The 16784-nt window shown below is 46.0% G+C and overlaps 1 protein-coding gene across 1 annotated transcript in view; it reads left to right on the plus strand.

Moving 5' to 3' along the window:
* LOC144822694 (ATP-dependent 6-phosphofructokinase, liver type) overlaps positions 1-16784 on the plus strand; it is a 312409-nt gene that overhangs the window by 270121 nt on the left and 25504 nt on the right. The window contains exons 18-19 of the mRNA XM_078680480.1: positions 2121-2182; positions 3082-3193. Coding sequence (XP_078536606.1) covers positions 2121-2182; positions 3082-3193 — 174 coding nt within the window. The remainder of the gene's footprint in view (positions 1-2120; positions 2183-3081; positions 3194-16784) is intronic.

Raw genomic sequence — 16784 nt, forward strand, 5'->3', positions numbered from 1 at the left:
AGGGCTGTCGGTACAACCTCCTCACACTGCCTTGTTCTTGGACAAGTTTGTCTTGAGGACCTAAGTAGCTTTCTTCACTAAGGTCATGATGCCCTTTCATGTTAGTAAATCAGTCACCTTGCCAACATTCTTCACTCTTCCTCATCCCTCAAAAGAGAAGGAAAGGCTTCATTGCCTTGGTCCAAATTTAGATTTTACATCCCTCGGACGAAAGATCACCAGATAGACTATCAGGTCTTTGTCTACTTTTCAGGTGTAGAGATGGGCAGTGCGGTGCAAAATGAAACCCTGTCAATGTGGATAGTCCTCTGCATTAAAATTTGTTAAGCACCAAAAAAGCCGACCCCTCTGCCCCCCATTCACCTCTCCCCCCCATTCACCTCTCCCCCACCTACCCAATGGCCCGACAGCCCATTCAACAAAGGCCAAGGCCATTAGTGTCCTGTGTACAAGAGGTGCCTGTCCCTGATATCCGTCAGGCTGCGACATGGGTGGAGCACTACTAACCGCTGTTAGGAGGTACTGTGTTGATATCTATTCTAGTGGTTAGAAGTATCTCTAAGAAGAACTCTTTCCCAAATAAAGACTCCCCTGCGACGTGTCTCTGCTCTGGTAGGTCAATGCCTTTCTTCTGCAAAGCGACTTGAGACCTCTTTTGGTGATAAGTGTGCTATATAAAAGCATTTGACATTTGACAACAAGTTACTTACTTTGGTAACGCTCCTTCTGGTGGGTACTCTGTCCACATTCCTCACTGCCCTTCCTGCTCCTCATTCTTTGTAGAGGCCTCTTTACCATGTAGAAAGGTTCAGGTTAGAGACCAGCACACTGTTCCCAGTAATAGTTCTATGCTCCAGATCTGAGGGAGCAGAAAGGGAAGGAGTGAAGAAACTAAGCAGGCAAGGGTTCCACTTATGTGCAGATCTGTTCCATCACATCTGGGGCGGTACAGACCCGGATCCGCACAACACCACCTGCTGGCGCTCAAGAGCACCGCTTTTGAAATTCTCATGATCCCGTCTGGTGTCTGCAAGCGCACTGTACCAGGAAGTGAGCTTGCTCCTTTACAGCGTAGCGCTATTTGATGCAAAGATAGATGAGGGCCTGCTAGCTAATAGTGAGAAACCAGGATGCAATATGAATACCGATGACAGGGCGCAGGCAACTGAAAGTCCATATCCTGTTTTCATAACATTCTAGGAACACAGCACACACGTGCTGCGATAAATACTACAGTTGTGCTGTTTCACCAAAATCAGGAATAAAGCATGCTGAGATCTTAAATCAGGAAGTAGACACACTATTGTGGTAAGGAAAACATTCATAGAACTTCTGAACCAGAGTGCTGTGATGCTGAGTTTGAGAGTCTGGGCTTTACAAATGGCACATGACAGTGGCAGCTAGGAGGGCCGGCTGGCTCACCTGTGCCGTACATGCTTTCTTTTCAAGGCCAGTTTGATTGACCATGGTCAGGAGAAACCATCAGACAATTATTTTTGTTGCGTTTATGAAAATGTGTGTGACTTTGGTTAGATTGTTTATTTAATAAAAATGAATCGCCCCAGTTCATTTGCAGACAGGTACTGGTCCCCACCCTAGCCGCCCACCGGGGAAACGCCCGGTGCCGCTATGGCCAGTCCGGTCCTGCTTATTTAAATGCGAAACCTTTCAGCATCTCATTAGGCACCCGTTTAGTAACTTCAGCAATGAATCAATGACACAGAGTCTGAACTGTATTTTTACCTAACTTGTCAACAGGTGTGCAGTATGGGAAGCTTTTACTCCTGTGCTGGGTATCAACTTTGTGTTAACAACCTGGTACTTACTATATGAAAATCAACAACCTAAATTAATACAAGGGCCAATAAGCAGTTGTTTTTCTAGCCTGAGGTGTGCAAACAGTTGAGCTGGCTCACTAATATGCTATTCATTTGGGTAAAATTGAGAATTGAACATGAGAAGCAATGTGTATTTTTTGCTTATGCAAATTTAAAAACTTTTCCCTGGATGTTTAATGATGAGTTTGCAAAACCAGTAGGTTTTCTGGAAATGTGACAAAAATTAAAAATCACAAACACAATGGACTTTTCAGTTACTTTACATCTTCCTTGTCCTTTTAGGCTAACGTGGAGCATCTAACAGATAAAATGAAAACTGATATTCAGAGAGGCTTGGTGTTAAGGTAAGAACCTGAAAGTGGCCCTCTGAATGCTTCATGGCTTCCATTCTGGGTGGTAAATTAGTTAGTATCACTCTTTTCACCATCATATTGGTACTGCTATTTTACGGTCTTGACTAGAAAAAAGTGCCTGGCCCTTCAGAACCTTTCCTGAGGCCTTGGTCACTAATTACTTGGCCCTATTCTGTTTCTATCTGACTTTTGGGGTAAAGGCATGATAGATGTCTGTGAGATTTCAGTCTCTGACCACCTCTTTGCTGTCCAGCACCTTATATTTTCCATCTTGCATACCCCTCCCTGTGGATTGTGAGGTGGGTGCAAGGGGTGGTGCTAAGAGCATTGATTACTGTTGATAGACCTTAGGGATAAGGGACAGAGTTATCCACCCTCAAACGTCCCATGAATCTACACACTTAATTTGCAGAGATAAACCGGCACAGTGAATGAACGAGCTACAGCCCTGAAGGGAGTTTGGGTAGAAGGGACACACTGTTGATTTTGTATTGTCTGTGATAGAAAAAGAACAGACCAAGACAACATAGACATGCTTATGAAGTGGAACCATAGAACACAGTAGAATACAGTGGTTCAAGTAAATTCCTATTTGCTGTGCATATTGGTCTAATGTCCTAAATGTTCCTCATGGTTGGCACTAGACAACAAAAGTGAAAACGAGCCCTTTTACATGCAAGTGTTTCTCTTCACAAGTTGTGATAATTTATGATCCAAGAATTTTGTTTTAGATATGCACAACCTTTACAAATATAAGTCTATGTGATACAATACTAAAAATACGTGTTTTGGGATCTTAAAATGCACATACAATAAATAGAAATCAAGGAACCTTTTCACCTGATGTTCTACAATAGTAAGAATCTACAGTATCTGTCTTCCATTTGCAGAAATGAGAAATGCCATGATTATTACACCACAGAATTTCTACATCATCTCTACTCTGCAGAAGGCAAAGGAATTTTTGATTGCAGAACAAACGTACTTGGACATTTACAACAGGTAATGGCAAACCTGCTTTATTACATTTCTTTTATATTCTAATTTTTGCATGCAATCCCTCATTAAAAAAAGTATTCATTTATGGACTTTCCCAACTGGGATTTAGTTTACATGGCAGGAAGACCAAGGGTAATCCAAGAGGTTGAAGAGGGCATTCAAGTATTGCATCACAATGTGTGACAGAAGATGACAATAGAGACCCAATCTGAAGAAACAATAGTGGGAAATTGACTCTGTAGAGAACCCCAAAACTTCAACGAGTCAATTTGATTAGAAGAAAGCAAGAAGAGGGTCTTAGCACCATAGGGAGATGCAGATACGCAATAAATGAGCATATGAAACACTAGAGTGTAATGAAGGAGAAATATGATTTTGATGTTGGAAACCACAATTAGTCCTTGCTTGTGAGTACACTATGATGCTGCAAATAAGGTAGGCACGGCTGTGTGTGGAGGGAGTTGCAGCAGATGTTGCATTGAATAAACATTTCAAATACTAATTAGCTGGTTTTATTGGGGAGGGACTTTCAGAGAAAAGCAGTGGAGAAAATTCACCAGCATAATTTAGACCACTATGTTGGTTTTAGTAAAGAGTGTACTGGCCTAACGGATGGGAGCCCCACTATTTAGAGACTCAGCAAGTAAAGCAGACACAGCAAAAGTCAAAACAGAATGTTCATTGCATGGATAGTTGTAGATACACATGCTCTGCATACTCTTGCCATCTAGTGTTGGATTTGGACGAATACAACTTGTTCTTGTTCAAAGGTGTGGTGACTCCTCCCTTAGTTAGCAACACGCATGGGCATCAACTCCATGGGTAGGCTGTTTTGTTCCACTGTCTGTGTCAGAAGTGCTTTGCCGGGGCTCTGAGTTGACGCCGAGTGGAGATCTTTGCTAAGGCAAACAATCCTTCGGTGCACCTCCGTTTCTTCTCTGTCAGGATTTACTGCTTCAGTCTTGCATTGACAGTGTTCCCTACACCCACACTTGGCCTCACCACTGTCAGGCTATTTTGAGTCTCACACTCGAGAATGTGAACAGCGTAATAGAAAATACACCTGTGAGAAAGTTCTTCTTTTGCATCGTTAGCGCACCACATTTTGCCTAGTTTTGATGTTATTTCAACTGTAGTGCACACGGCCCCTTCCAACCAGGAGCTCTGTGCCAGTGCTCCTTCCATAAAACAAACTCCCAATTGGTACTTCTGCCTCCTGTAAGTCCCTAGTTAATGTTACCCTGGGTACCTAGCCCCTGAGAGCTGAAGAGGGTCCTTTGGGACCCTCCCTCACTGGGACCATGGCACTGCCCTTGCAGCCTGCATGCCCCTGTGAGGGAGAAACTGACAGTAACTAGTGACACAAACCACCACATAAACTGAATCTACTATCAATAGGCACACAACTCAAGGTATTTGGGACTACATTTTACACCATACTTACAGGGTTGGACAGTAGGACAGTAGTGAACTGGCCCAAATTAAATTAGGAAAATCTAGAAAATTTACAGAAATGGGGAGACCCACTTGTGTTGTGGGTACCTTTACCTTCATCTTGCATTTTTGACTCTGACACTAATTTCTGTTGTCTAAGCATGTGTTAATGATGATACTGATTGATTTCTGTTCAGACTGGTCTTGGCTCTCCCAGGCGCTAGGGTAGTGCGTTGACTCCCATGCAAGATAACAAGAACACTCTTGAGAAGGTTCATCATTCAAAAATATGCCGCTTGAACATCTGGGGTCTAACAACGGAGAAAACAGAGCGTTTAACAGCAGGTCTGCAGAAGACTCATGACGAGAAGGCTCACTATTTAAACATATGCTCCTGGAACATCCGGGGTCTAACAAAGGAGAAAACAGAACGTTTAACCTCAGGCCTGCAAAAGACCCACAACATCTTTGCTATCCAAGAAACGTGGGCCTTGGAAAACACCATCTGGGAAGACTTTACAGTAATAGAATCTACCGCCACCCCATCTAAAGTAGGTGGTCATGCATCCAGGGGCGTGCTGATCGCCATAAAGAACTTACTGACTGCGAAGATAGAAACTCTCCATATTGGAGCTGGCGATTATATTTTCATCAGGACTGAGATCGAGAGCCAAGTAAAGGGGAAACCAAAGCAAAAAATGATCCTTAGATGTATCTATTTACACCCAACAAACGACTTCAACGTGAATTTCATGGAAACCGATTTCACCCAATCCTCTCAAATAACATCACTTAATGTAATGTGGGCAATCCCGGAGATAAAATCCCAGTATCACCGAAAGGATGTTAATGGAACGAAATTGGCAACAAAGCTGAATCACCTCGGCCTGCGCATTTTCAATGGAAGGATTGTCACAGACCAACCGGCCGCATATTCTCATGTATCCTCTTTCCGTATGGCCACTCTAGACTACATATGGATATCGCTGACGGCTTTCCACCTGGTATGCCAATTTACGGTAACACCATCTCCCGACAGCGACCATGCCATTTTAACTTGTAGTATCGCCCTCAGCCCACTACATCGCCCGAACACAAACCCGATAGGGATAGCTTCAAGTTTACAGAATGTTAGAAAACTTCGATGGTCAGAAAGTAACCAGGACGCAATTGAAAGGGAGGAGGAGATGCTTATAACCAGATGGCCCCTGGCTGGTATTAGTTTTGTGACGGCTCCCAATTGGGAAACTATACTGACCAACTTTAGAGATCGCTTTAATCCAAAACTTATTAACAACCCTTCGAAGGACATTCCAACTACGACAACTTTGTCAGCGCAAAAACAACATGTAATTACTGCAAAGAGTAAACTAAATAAGTTACAACGAACAAACTTTAATAATGAAAGTGAACATAAACTCTTGAAGGAAGACATCATGGCTGCGCGAAAAACCTACAGGAAGGCCCGATTTTTATTAAAGAAATTGGAAATTGGAAGAAGAACGGCACTGGGTAACGGCTTTCGAGATTATAAAATCTAAAGACCAAAGAAAATTCTGGAACTGGGTTAATAAGGCCAGCAAAGCTACTAAACCCCCTACTGCAACCAACATTTCCCCCGATGACTGGGAGACTTATGTTAAAAGGCTCTACACAGCACCGCATGACCCGATCACCAATAGTACGGCCTTCTTTGATCATTTAGTTAATCAGGACGGAACTTTCCCCACCGCCAATATACTTACCGACGCCATAACAGGAATAATACAGAAAATGCGTTCGGGCGGAATTCCGACCCAAATATTTAAAGCCTGTGCTGGAAAATGGGCCAATATACTGTCACCACTCTTTGAAGCTGCAATATTGGGTGGCCCCATCCCAGCGTCTTGGCAAGGCTCACTTCTTGTTCCCTTCCATAAGAAGGGTTTGCGCTCCAATCCCGATAACTATCGGAGGATAACCCTTCTAGATGTGGACGGGAAGGCATATGCCAGTATTCTCTTAACTGCACTCACCAAGTGGGCGGAAACTAACAACTTAGTCCCCTTCACCCAAACCGGCTTTCAAAAAGGGTGCCACATTGAAGACAATCTGATCTGTATCGCCCATCTGATCGAAACCACCCTAGCTGCAAAAGGGAAATCGTTACATCTTGGATTCATTGACTTTCGCAAAGCTTTTGATAGCGTAAGCCGACCAAAACTTTGGGAAAAACTCGCAAGATGGGGCATTCCGCAGTCGTTACTGAAAGCATTAATTGCATTACACACTGACACCTGGGTTAAAGTGAGAGTTACATCAAGATGGTCCACCTCCAATAAAATCTATACCACCAGAGGTTTAAAACAAGGGTGCACTCTTGCACCAATGCTTTTCAATCTTTACCTTGCAGACCTTCCCGAATGGCTGTCAAGTTCCTGTGCTTTCCCTCCGGAAATAGAATCAAGAAAGATTCAAACTCTGCAAAACGCGGACGACACCATTCTGCTCGATCAAACCCAGGTGGGCCTTCAAAGACTGTTTAATTCCCTCGCCCAGTACTGCAACACGAACACGCTCGAAATAAATGTCTCCAAAACTAAAGCAATGACAATATCCACTGGAAAAACCAAAAAGAACACGTGGTTTATTGAAGGGAAGAAATTGGAAACGGTCACTGCCTACAAGTACTTGGGCGTGTGGATCGACCACAAAGGGAGACCCACCGTGCACATAACTGAAATGCAGGCTGTTGCACGAAGCATAGAAATGGCTTTCATAAGAACAAAAAGTACTTTACACTCCCAGGATTTAGTACCATTAACAAAACTGATTACTGCAAAACTACTCCCCATAATCTCCTTTGGTGCAATAATCTTCAAGGATAAAATGAACATTTGTCTGCACAGAGCGCAATCGTCCAGCTATCGCAGGGTTTTTCGACTCCCTAATTCAACTGCTCATGCCCAAATTAGAAAAGAATTCTTGCTATCCTCTCAGCGATGGATTATGAGTGCACGTTTCATCAGCTACTGCTTAAAAACTAAACAAACCAGCGCTCATACCTTAAAGAGCTGTCTATGGACAATCTTCAGCAACCCAAAAACATTTTGAAACAAATATTTGATGTCATGCCTCGAATCCCTCGAGGCAAAAGACATATGGCTTTCTTCGCTGCCCATGGAGGCGAAAACAAAACTCTTAACCAGGCAAGCAAAAATGCTTTCAAATGATTTTGATGAGCAGCGGGTAAATCAGCTTTTCCATGGCTCCTGGGCCTCCAAATTATCCACCTCGAAAATCCTTCCATCGTACCTTGCATCCTCTGTGAAAGTCCACATAAAACTTCAATTGATGAGATTCCGCTTTGTTTTAATACCACTGATGGCATACAAGTTCGGCCAAGGCTACAGGAAAGAAGCATCTCCACAATGCCGCTTTTGCAAACAGGATGAAGAAAACCTTATCCATATCCTGTGCATCTGCCGAGAACTCCGAGCCCAAAGAAATTTTTGGTTGCACCCACTCTGGCACCTACTAAATATCAGGACTTGTCATGAAGCATTAGATGCATGTATGAGGGGAGACTCACCGCAGTTGGCAGCGCGTTTTGTTAAGTTTATTACCGAAATTAATTCCCCTCTGTCAAAGCTTGACTTCTTATTTCCCCCTGTGACATTTCTGCGCTCTTTTTAATTTAACGAGTAACTTCTCTGTTTTTTAATTGATTTTTATATTGTTTTTCTTTTTAAAATGTTCTAAACTTTTAATTTTTAAAGGTTATTCTTTGACTGTACATTGTGCAACGATTTTAATTAATTGTGCAAATAAAAATGTACTTACTTACTCTGTTCAGAAGCAACTTGGAACATTGATGTGCTCTTATGTCGTTGTTATTGTTGAGTCTGCAAAAGTAATATATAAAGACTATTTGACTTGTGGTTTGGCAATATTAGTATTATAAAAAGGAATGTTGTGCCCAGATTGCTTTACATATTGCAAACGCTACCAGTATCTATTATAATAGAGGAACTACAGAGATTATAAAGGAAAATAATGACATGTATATGGGCAGGTGGTAGGGCAGGCATCCGTAACCAGAAAAAAAATAATCTTGCCTCTGAGGTAGAAATGAGGTGTGCATGCCCCGATATTATCTGTTACTATTGTGCGGCCCACACTCGCTTTATTTTTTGAGTGGGCAGAGAGAGAATTGGGCAAATAAGGCTTTTCAAGGACAGAGTTCTATGGGACCTGGCCTGTCTTGATAAAACACAAAGATGGCACAATCTATACCAGTCCCTTGAAAACAGTGTTATAAATCTGGGATAGACTAAAAGTAGCTTTAACTGTGTTCCTGTCACCTATTATACAAGCATCCATGATAATCCACAAATCACCCCTGGATTGTGAAGGAGGGGGTGAAATTACATTTAGAAAATAGAAATATTGTTAATGCAGAGTCCTATCAGATTTTTATTTATTTATTTTAGGAGTTTTATATAGCACTGACCAGACCCGAGGGTATCGGAGCGCTTTACAGCATTGTTTCAAGGTAGTTAAGCATATTAGAATAATTGTCAGCAAAAAGAAAAGAACGTTCGGTAGTCCAAGCGTGCTAAGGCTTATGGAAGCGGTGGGCGAGATTTGGCGGTAGCCTTGTTGAATGCTAATTTCGGTAGACCTAGGAGGATCGGCAGACCAGGGGTCCCGAAACTTCAAGGCGAAGTGGAAGAGTCCTAAGGTAGCCTTGTTGAATGCTGAGTGGAGCTGGACCGAGGATCGTGAGGCCGTTTAATCATGTGCAAGGATTGTCTTGAGGCGGGCTGAGGAGGATGTGAGCAGAGTCTAGTAAGAGAAAACCGTCCTCCGGGGTAGCGTGGCTATTCATTTGGGAGGGCGCGGTTCAGCAGGAGGATTTTAACGTTTTTTTTAATTTTGTGAAGGAAGGGATAGTTCTGATGTCTGCAGGGATGGAGTTCCAAATTGTGGGTACGGTTCCGGCAAATGATTTCACAGTTGTTTTGTGTTTGCATGTTTTCAAGGGGATGAGAAGGAGGGAGTTTGAGCTCCTGAGGTTTCTCGTCTGCCCGGCCCTCTTAAGTTTGGCGGCTAAATAGTCTGGTTTTCCAGTATGGAGAGCTTTGTGCGTGAGGCAAGCCGTTCTGAAATTGGCTTGCTGTTCTACTCGGAGCCATTTTAGTTCTCTTAGTGCTGGTGAAATGTGGTCATATTTCCTGATTCCAGTGACCATTCTGGCTGCTGCGTTGAGGGTTATTCTGAGAGGAGCCAAGTTGGATTTTGAGGCATCAGTGAGGGTTGCGTTGCCGTAGTCGAGTCTGGATAGCACCAGCGATTGTGTGGCTTGTTTGAGGTCTTTGGCAGGAATGAATGGTTTGATTTTGTATAGAAGCCTTAGGTTGAGGAAGGCAGTCTTTACGGAGTTTTTTATGTGGTTGGTCATGTCCAGTTTGGGGTCTAGGGTGATTCCGAAGGATTTTACGGATTTGGCAAGGTGAGGTTACCGTTCAGAGTGTCCAAAGCTTTAAGCCACTCTGCAATTTGTGGGTTCTCTTTGTTGGAGATGAGGAGGATCTCCGTTTTTTCTTGGTTGAGTTTAAGGTGGGTTTGGGACAGCCAGCCTTGAATTTCTTTTAGAGTTTTGTTGAGTCTGAAGATGTCGTTTGGGGAGGAGGTTTCTAGATAGATCTGGGTGTCATCGGTGTATAGGTGGAAGGGGATCTTCGCCTTTTTAAGAATGGGGGTGAGGGGTTCCATGTATATGTTGAACAGTTGAGGTGAGAGCACTGAGCCTTGGGGTACACCTCTGCTGACAGGGTGGAGGTCGGAGGTAAAGTTCTTGATTTTTATCTTTTGCGAGCGATTCTGGAGGAAAGAGGTGAACCATCAGAGGACCTTATCATCGGCACCCCCCTTTCTTTAATGGCCTTGATGAGAAGTTGGTGGTCTACTGTGTCAAAGGCTGCCGATAAGTCGAGGAGAATGAGAAGGCAGCATTGGCCAGAGTCTAGTGACTGGTGGATGTCGTCTGTGATGTTGAGGATCGCCGTCTCGGCGCTGAAACCTTTTCTGAACCCCAATTGGTGGGGGTCAAGAAGGTTGATGTTGTCCATGTGTTGAGTTAGCTGTGGGGTTCAGGAAGGTTGATGTTGTCCATGTGTTGAGTTAGCTGTGAGAGGACGCATTTCTCCAGGATTTTGGATAGGAGGGGGAGATTGGAGACAGGTCTGAAGTTGTTCAGGTCCTTGCAATCAAGGCCTGTTTTTTTTAGTAGTGGTGTGACTTGGCCAACTTTGAGGCAATCGGGTATAGTGCCGGATTGGAAGGAGCTGTTGATGATTCTGCACCAGAAGGGAGCTATGGCGAGTTTGAGGTTTTTGGTCAGTTGAGTAGGTATAGGGTCTAGGAGGTGAGAGGCGGGTTTGGAGGTTTAGATTAGCTTGATAATCTCGGTTTCTGTGATGGGAGCGAAGGCCTTCCATGTAGTTGCGTTGTGAAGACATGTGCTTACTGTAGTATCTAGGGGAAGGCTTTCGCTGTCGGGGTTGTTGCTGGTGTCTAGCGAGTGTTCAATCTTGGGGATTTTTTCTTTGAAGAAGCAGGCGAAAGTTTCACAGAGTTCCATGGAGGCCTGGGTGAAGGTTGTTGTGGGCTTAGTGGTTTGTTGCTTGATGATTTTAAAGAGTTCATTAGGCCTGTTTTTTGCATTGTCCAGGGCGGAGCAGAAGAAGTTGTTTTTTTCATTGTAGATGTGTTTTTTGTAGCTTCTCCGAGCTGCTTTGAGTTCTTTGAGAGTGCTAGCGGAGGGGTTGTTTCTCCAGAGTCTTTCTGTGGCTCTTGTCTTCTTTCTTTATTGATGTTCGTGTTGAACCAGGATCTGGATGCAATTTTCCTTGTTTTTTTTAGTTTCAGAGGGGCAATCTGATCGAGAATAGTTGACATGGAAGTGTTGTAGTGGTCAGTGAGTTCTGTTGTGGAAAGTTCAGCCAAGGAGGGAGGGAGTGAGTAGAGAGGTGACTTTTTCTTCCAGGTCAGTCATGTTGATCCGCGTGAGATTTCTGGTCCATTCGGTTGTTCTTGGGCTGGGAGTTGAATGGTGGCTGGATGAGAGAGTTGAAAAAGGATTAGGCGGTGGTTGGACCAGTCTACGGAAAGGGTGTTGTTTATCCTTACATTGTCTTGATTGGCTATGATGGCATCTAGGGTTGCTCCTTTGTTATGAGTTGCTTCCATGCCGTGTTGCATGAGGTAGTTATTGCACATTAGCTTGTTCAGATTTTGGATAAGCGGATTATTTTCTTCGTTCCAGTGTAGGTTGAAATCGCCCAGAATAAGAGCACTGGGCATTTAGGTCAGATAGGTGTTCAGTGAAGGCGGTGGAGTTACCTGGGGGTGGTAGATAAGGTGGCAGGTTACTGTTTTTTTGTTGCAGGTGATGATGTTGACAGGCACTCAAAGGAGTTGTAGTTGGCGGATTCTTATTCCGACACATACAAATTGTCTCTGTAGATGATCGCTAAGCCTCCGCCTCTATTGTCTATTCTGTTTTATTATTGATTTTAAAGCCTGGGGGGGACGAGGGTGTCCAGGAGAGGAAGGGAGGAGTCATTGAGCCAGGTTTCGGTGATGAATGCTATGTCAATGTCATGAGTGAGGATGGATTCTGCTAGTTCTGTGGCGTGTTTTGTGGCTGATCTGCAGTTTATGAGCATGCATTTTGTGGGGGTCATCTCTGTTTTGGGTTTCTTCGTAAGGGGATGTTTGTGCGGGTGGCCGGTGGTCTCAGTGAGTTGGGGAGGGCTTGAGCTCTACCAAGTCCGGTGATCACCTGTATTTTGGATTTGGACCGTGACAGCATTATGATTGTCGTACGAGGCGGCGAGATCTGCCGCGTCGTTCTCAGACATAGCGTCTCTGGTTCTTTTTGGCTGCTGCAATAGATTGGCGAGGGGGTTAGTTACCTATCTCTTTTGAAGGGTAGTGGATGGATTTTGTTGTGTCTCAGTGATGAAAGAGTGGGTGTGATACTGTTGCTGGGGCACAGCAAGGTTGGCTAGGATTTCACTGAGGCCCCGAATTATGATAGTTATCTGGTTTTCCAACGAGGAAATGCGTTGCTCAGTCACAAGTTCGTCGATGTAGCAGGATTGGACTTGAGCAGGTGTGTGGGGCTTGGGGGAGGAGAGACTCTGGGTGTTCGGAGGTTTGCAAGCTGTGTTGTCTGTGTGGGGTTTGGATGGGGCCATGGGTGTAGGGTGGTGGGGGTCTAGTTGGGGTGTGGGTGCTGTGTAGCCGGCGAGTTCAGGGGGATGAGTGCTCAGGTTGTTCGGTGTGGGGAGAAGAGAGTGGGAGGCGGGTTGTAGGCATGGGCGAGAGCCTGTAGGTGGTGGATGGGGGTGGGAGCCCACGGTGTTCGGGGGGGTTGCTGTTGTCGATGGGGGTGGTGAGGGGGATGTTGTGTGTTGTACCGGCAGCTGACGGGCGGGGATGAGCGCCCTCAGTGGGAAGTAGGGTGGTCCTGTTCTCTCTGGGGTAATGAGGGGGGTGTCATGTGGTGCGAGACCTCGTGGGGGTGTAGTGGCTTTGTTGCCTGTGGATATGGGGAGGGTGGTGTTCTGATTGTTCGCAGTGTGTTGGGGTGGGCGTGTGGGGTAGCTGGGTGGTATCGGGGCAGTGGGGGGCGGATGGTGGTGAGGGCTGGAGTGGATCTTGTTCTCCATGTGGGAGGGGCAGGGAACGTAGCTAGGAGGTGGGCGTGGGGGGTGTCTCGGGGGACTCTGAGAAGTGGGTGACAGGTGTGGATGAGAATCGGACACGGGAAGAGGTGGGGACGTACACTCCCTGGGGGTAGTAGGGAGGGAGGCGCGTGCTGAGGGGCGAGTGCTGTTGATCGTGGGTTCCGAGGCGGAGGGTAGGTTTAAATGGCTGGTCTGGTTCCTCCGGTGTGGAAGTATAGGCTGGAGAGGGGGAGTGTGAGAGGGAGTATCCCGTAGAAAGGGGAAGAGGGTATCAAAGGACTCCAAATTTTCGCTGTTGGCTTGTATCAGGACTGTGCCGTTATAGTAAATGGTCACCGTGCTATTTCCATTACGCTTAGGGCGGTGAGGGAGTGATATTGTAAGTTTGCAGCTATGTGTGGTGATTCGTGGTTTTTGAAATTTTTAGGTGGCATCTGATGTGTTTCCATGCTTCGTGTCTCTCAGTGTGGAAGATAAGGTCTGTTTTTACCATTCCTTTGGAGGGACAGTGGTAGGTGTCTGCAAAGCGTGATTCGGGATGTTGTCGAATCAGTTTCTATTTAAAATACTTCTTTGCTTTGGGTGAGAGGGCAGATGGGAAGCGGATCAATAGGGCGTTCCGGTCTTGCGGAGTAGCGAGGTTCGTAGAGGGGAGGGCATTGTGAGCTGTCCTGTCGGGAGGCATAGTGTGTGTGGGGTGTTGGGGGGAGTGTGGGGGCAGTCTCCGAGGAGGAGGGCGGGTCTTAGGCAGGGAGCAAGGTGATAGGAAAATTTGGTGCAAATTTGGAGAGAATGGGGATGGTATTTCGTGGTCAGATTAGATGAGGGCCAGCTCCGGAATGCTGTGAGTTGGAAGTACAGATTAAGAGAGATGTGGGTCAGAATAGCGAGGTCTGAATAGGAAGAGGGTAGTACAGGGGTGAGGTGGAGAGGATGCTGGTGGTGGAGCGGGACGTCTCAGTTTAGAGTTATGATCCTGGGCCTACCTGTAGAGAGAGGGGGAGACTCGAGGGAAGTGCGTTCAATCTCTCTATCTTCTTCCAGTTGGAGGTGAGATCTGGGCGTTATACAGATTAGCCTCATTGTGTGTTCCACTTAAGAGAGGTCAGAATTGACCAGAAGAGATAAGAAAGCTACCTCTTTCTACTTTCATCCTTTAGGTGGAGAGCATAGAGCTGTGGTGGGCACAGAGCTATGGTGGGTACAGAAGGTGCGTTGCGTTCAAGAGTTAGCCCAAGACTGAATGGATGAGCTAAGGGAGTTAGCAAGCTCGATACAGACAGTGGGCTCCTGCCTCTGGGGGGGACCGGTGCCATCCAGTGTTGGTGGTTGTCATGTCCGGTATGGGGGTGACTTTAGGTGGCCATCTTGAGGTTGGCCCCGGAGAGCTGTGAAAGGGGGGTTAGGGGAGGGGTGGAGTCAGTTCAAGATTGGCACGGTGGGGGCGGCGATCGCGCTGTATTAGGGACAGGTCGAATGTCCTGGAGACTGTGGTAGTATCTGGGTACTAGACAGGGCAATCATTAGCATTATTTGTCCGATTTTCAGGTTTGGCAGCCATTTTGGGGACAGGCACAGGCGGGTGGTGGGGGCTTCTAGTTAAACAGGTGAGGGGGGGTCACATCTCCCTATGGATGGAAGGAAGGTTGACCCGCAGAGGTTCAAAGTGTCTCTATGGTTCTTATGCTCACTTACTGCTTATAGCTGGATCGTGATTCGACTTGTGCAGTCATTGTGGGGCGGCCATATTGAAGTCGGGCGCCCCGAGGGTTGGTGTTGTTCCGGGTCACTCTTGTCAGTTTTCTACCATTACTCCTCTTTCCAATGGGAGTGGGGCCCCTGATATTTATGATCAGATCTGGCCCAGCAGTGGTTCAAAAGTGTCTCTAAGGTTCGTTTGCTCACTTATTGCTCTATCTGGATCATAATTCAGCTTGTGTGGCGGCCAATTTGAAGTCTTGCGCCCCGAGGGTTGGTGGTGTCCCGGGTCTCATCGATTTCAGTCCGTTACTTCACTTTCCAATGGGAGCGGGGCCCGTGATAAGAGCAGATCTGGCCCAGCAGAGGTTCAAAATTGTCTCTAAGGTTCGTTTGCTCACTTATTGCTCTATCTGGATCGTAATTCGTCTTATGTAGTCTTGTTGGGCAGCCATTTTGAAGTCAGGCGCCCCGAGCGTTGGTGGTGGTCGTTGATTTCAGTCTGTTACTTCTCTTTCCAAGGGGAGCGGGGCCTGTGGTGTGATCAGATCTGGCCCAGAGGTGAGTGTCTTGATAGGGATTCCTTAAGATTGTTATTGTTTCTCTGTTATTATTTATTTATTTAAATTTTTCTCTGAGCCCAGGGGAGCGTCGGGCGAGGTCCGGAGTTAGTTACCTTCCGCTGATAGTATATCGCCTACCTCCATGCATGGGCGTCCGCAGGGGAGGGCAAGGGGGAGCGTTTGCCCCCCGCCCCTGGATAGCCGGTCCCATTCCTTTTACGGACTCCTTTGGCCCGAATTTTTCACGATTACAGCAGGCTGTTCCCCTGCGAGAAGCCCCAGGAGTTTAAATGATCTCTCACTTGGGGCCTCTCGCACTTCTCTTTGAACTCTAGAGGCTGCAGCAGCCCCTCCCCGACCTCGAGCAGACTGGGGACAGGCCCATTGTCATTCTGTCTGCTGCTGATCATCACATAAAGAATGACAATGGGCCGTTGCTTGCGTGCGTTCCAGCACGCGAGCTTCTGGAATATAGAACGTTCCACTCAGCTCTGGTCAGTTGGAGCTGGACTGTCCTTGTGGGCAGTTGGTGGTTGTAAAAGCTGTTCTCCTATCTTGGAATAAACTAATCTGAAGACTACGCCTGGTGTGGAGGTCTCATCATTTATTACATACTGGCGACGTTGGGAGCAACCTACAAGAAAAAACGAGTCTTCAAGGAGAACAGCGTTCACACGAGTTCCAGCTGGAAGTAAGACTTTAAAAATTATATTTACTAAAAGCGCACTGATAGCGCCAGCGGCGGGTTACGGAAGGCATTACGTGCACTGATAGCACCTGCGGCAGTGTTAGTCGTTCGTGACAGACTTAAAGAGCGAGCGCCTGTGTCCGTGTTCAAAGCGGGCGTTTGTGTTCAGCGGCAGTTAACAATCTGTGCACTTGATGGCACCCGCGGCTGGTATTTGAGTGTAAAACCACTCAATAAGAGAATAGTTAACTACATGGGGAGTGCGCAATTGAAGAGGAATAGAAGTTTAAGCGGTTGAGGCTACTCACTTATTTTAACTGCGCAGTAGAACGTTAAGCCCTCCATTCTCTCCCTGCTCAACACGTCAGCATCAGCTCTCCGGACGATCGTCTCTGTCGAAGAGCATTCTGGGAGTGACGTTTCTTTTGTCCTTCGGCCATTTTGGATTGGGAGAGTTTGAGGAGCACACCGTG

Source organism: Lissotriton helveticus, chromosome 3_1 (genome assembly GCF_964261635.1).
Source record: "Lissotriton helveticus chromosome 3_1, aLisHel1.1, whole genome shotgun sequence".
In the NCBI taxonomy this organism is placed as follows: Eukaryota; Metazoa; Chordata; class Amphibia; order Caudata; family Salamandridae; genus Lissotriton; species Lissotriton helveticus.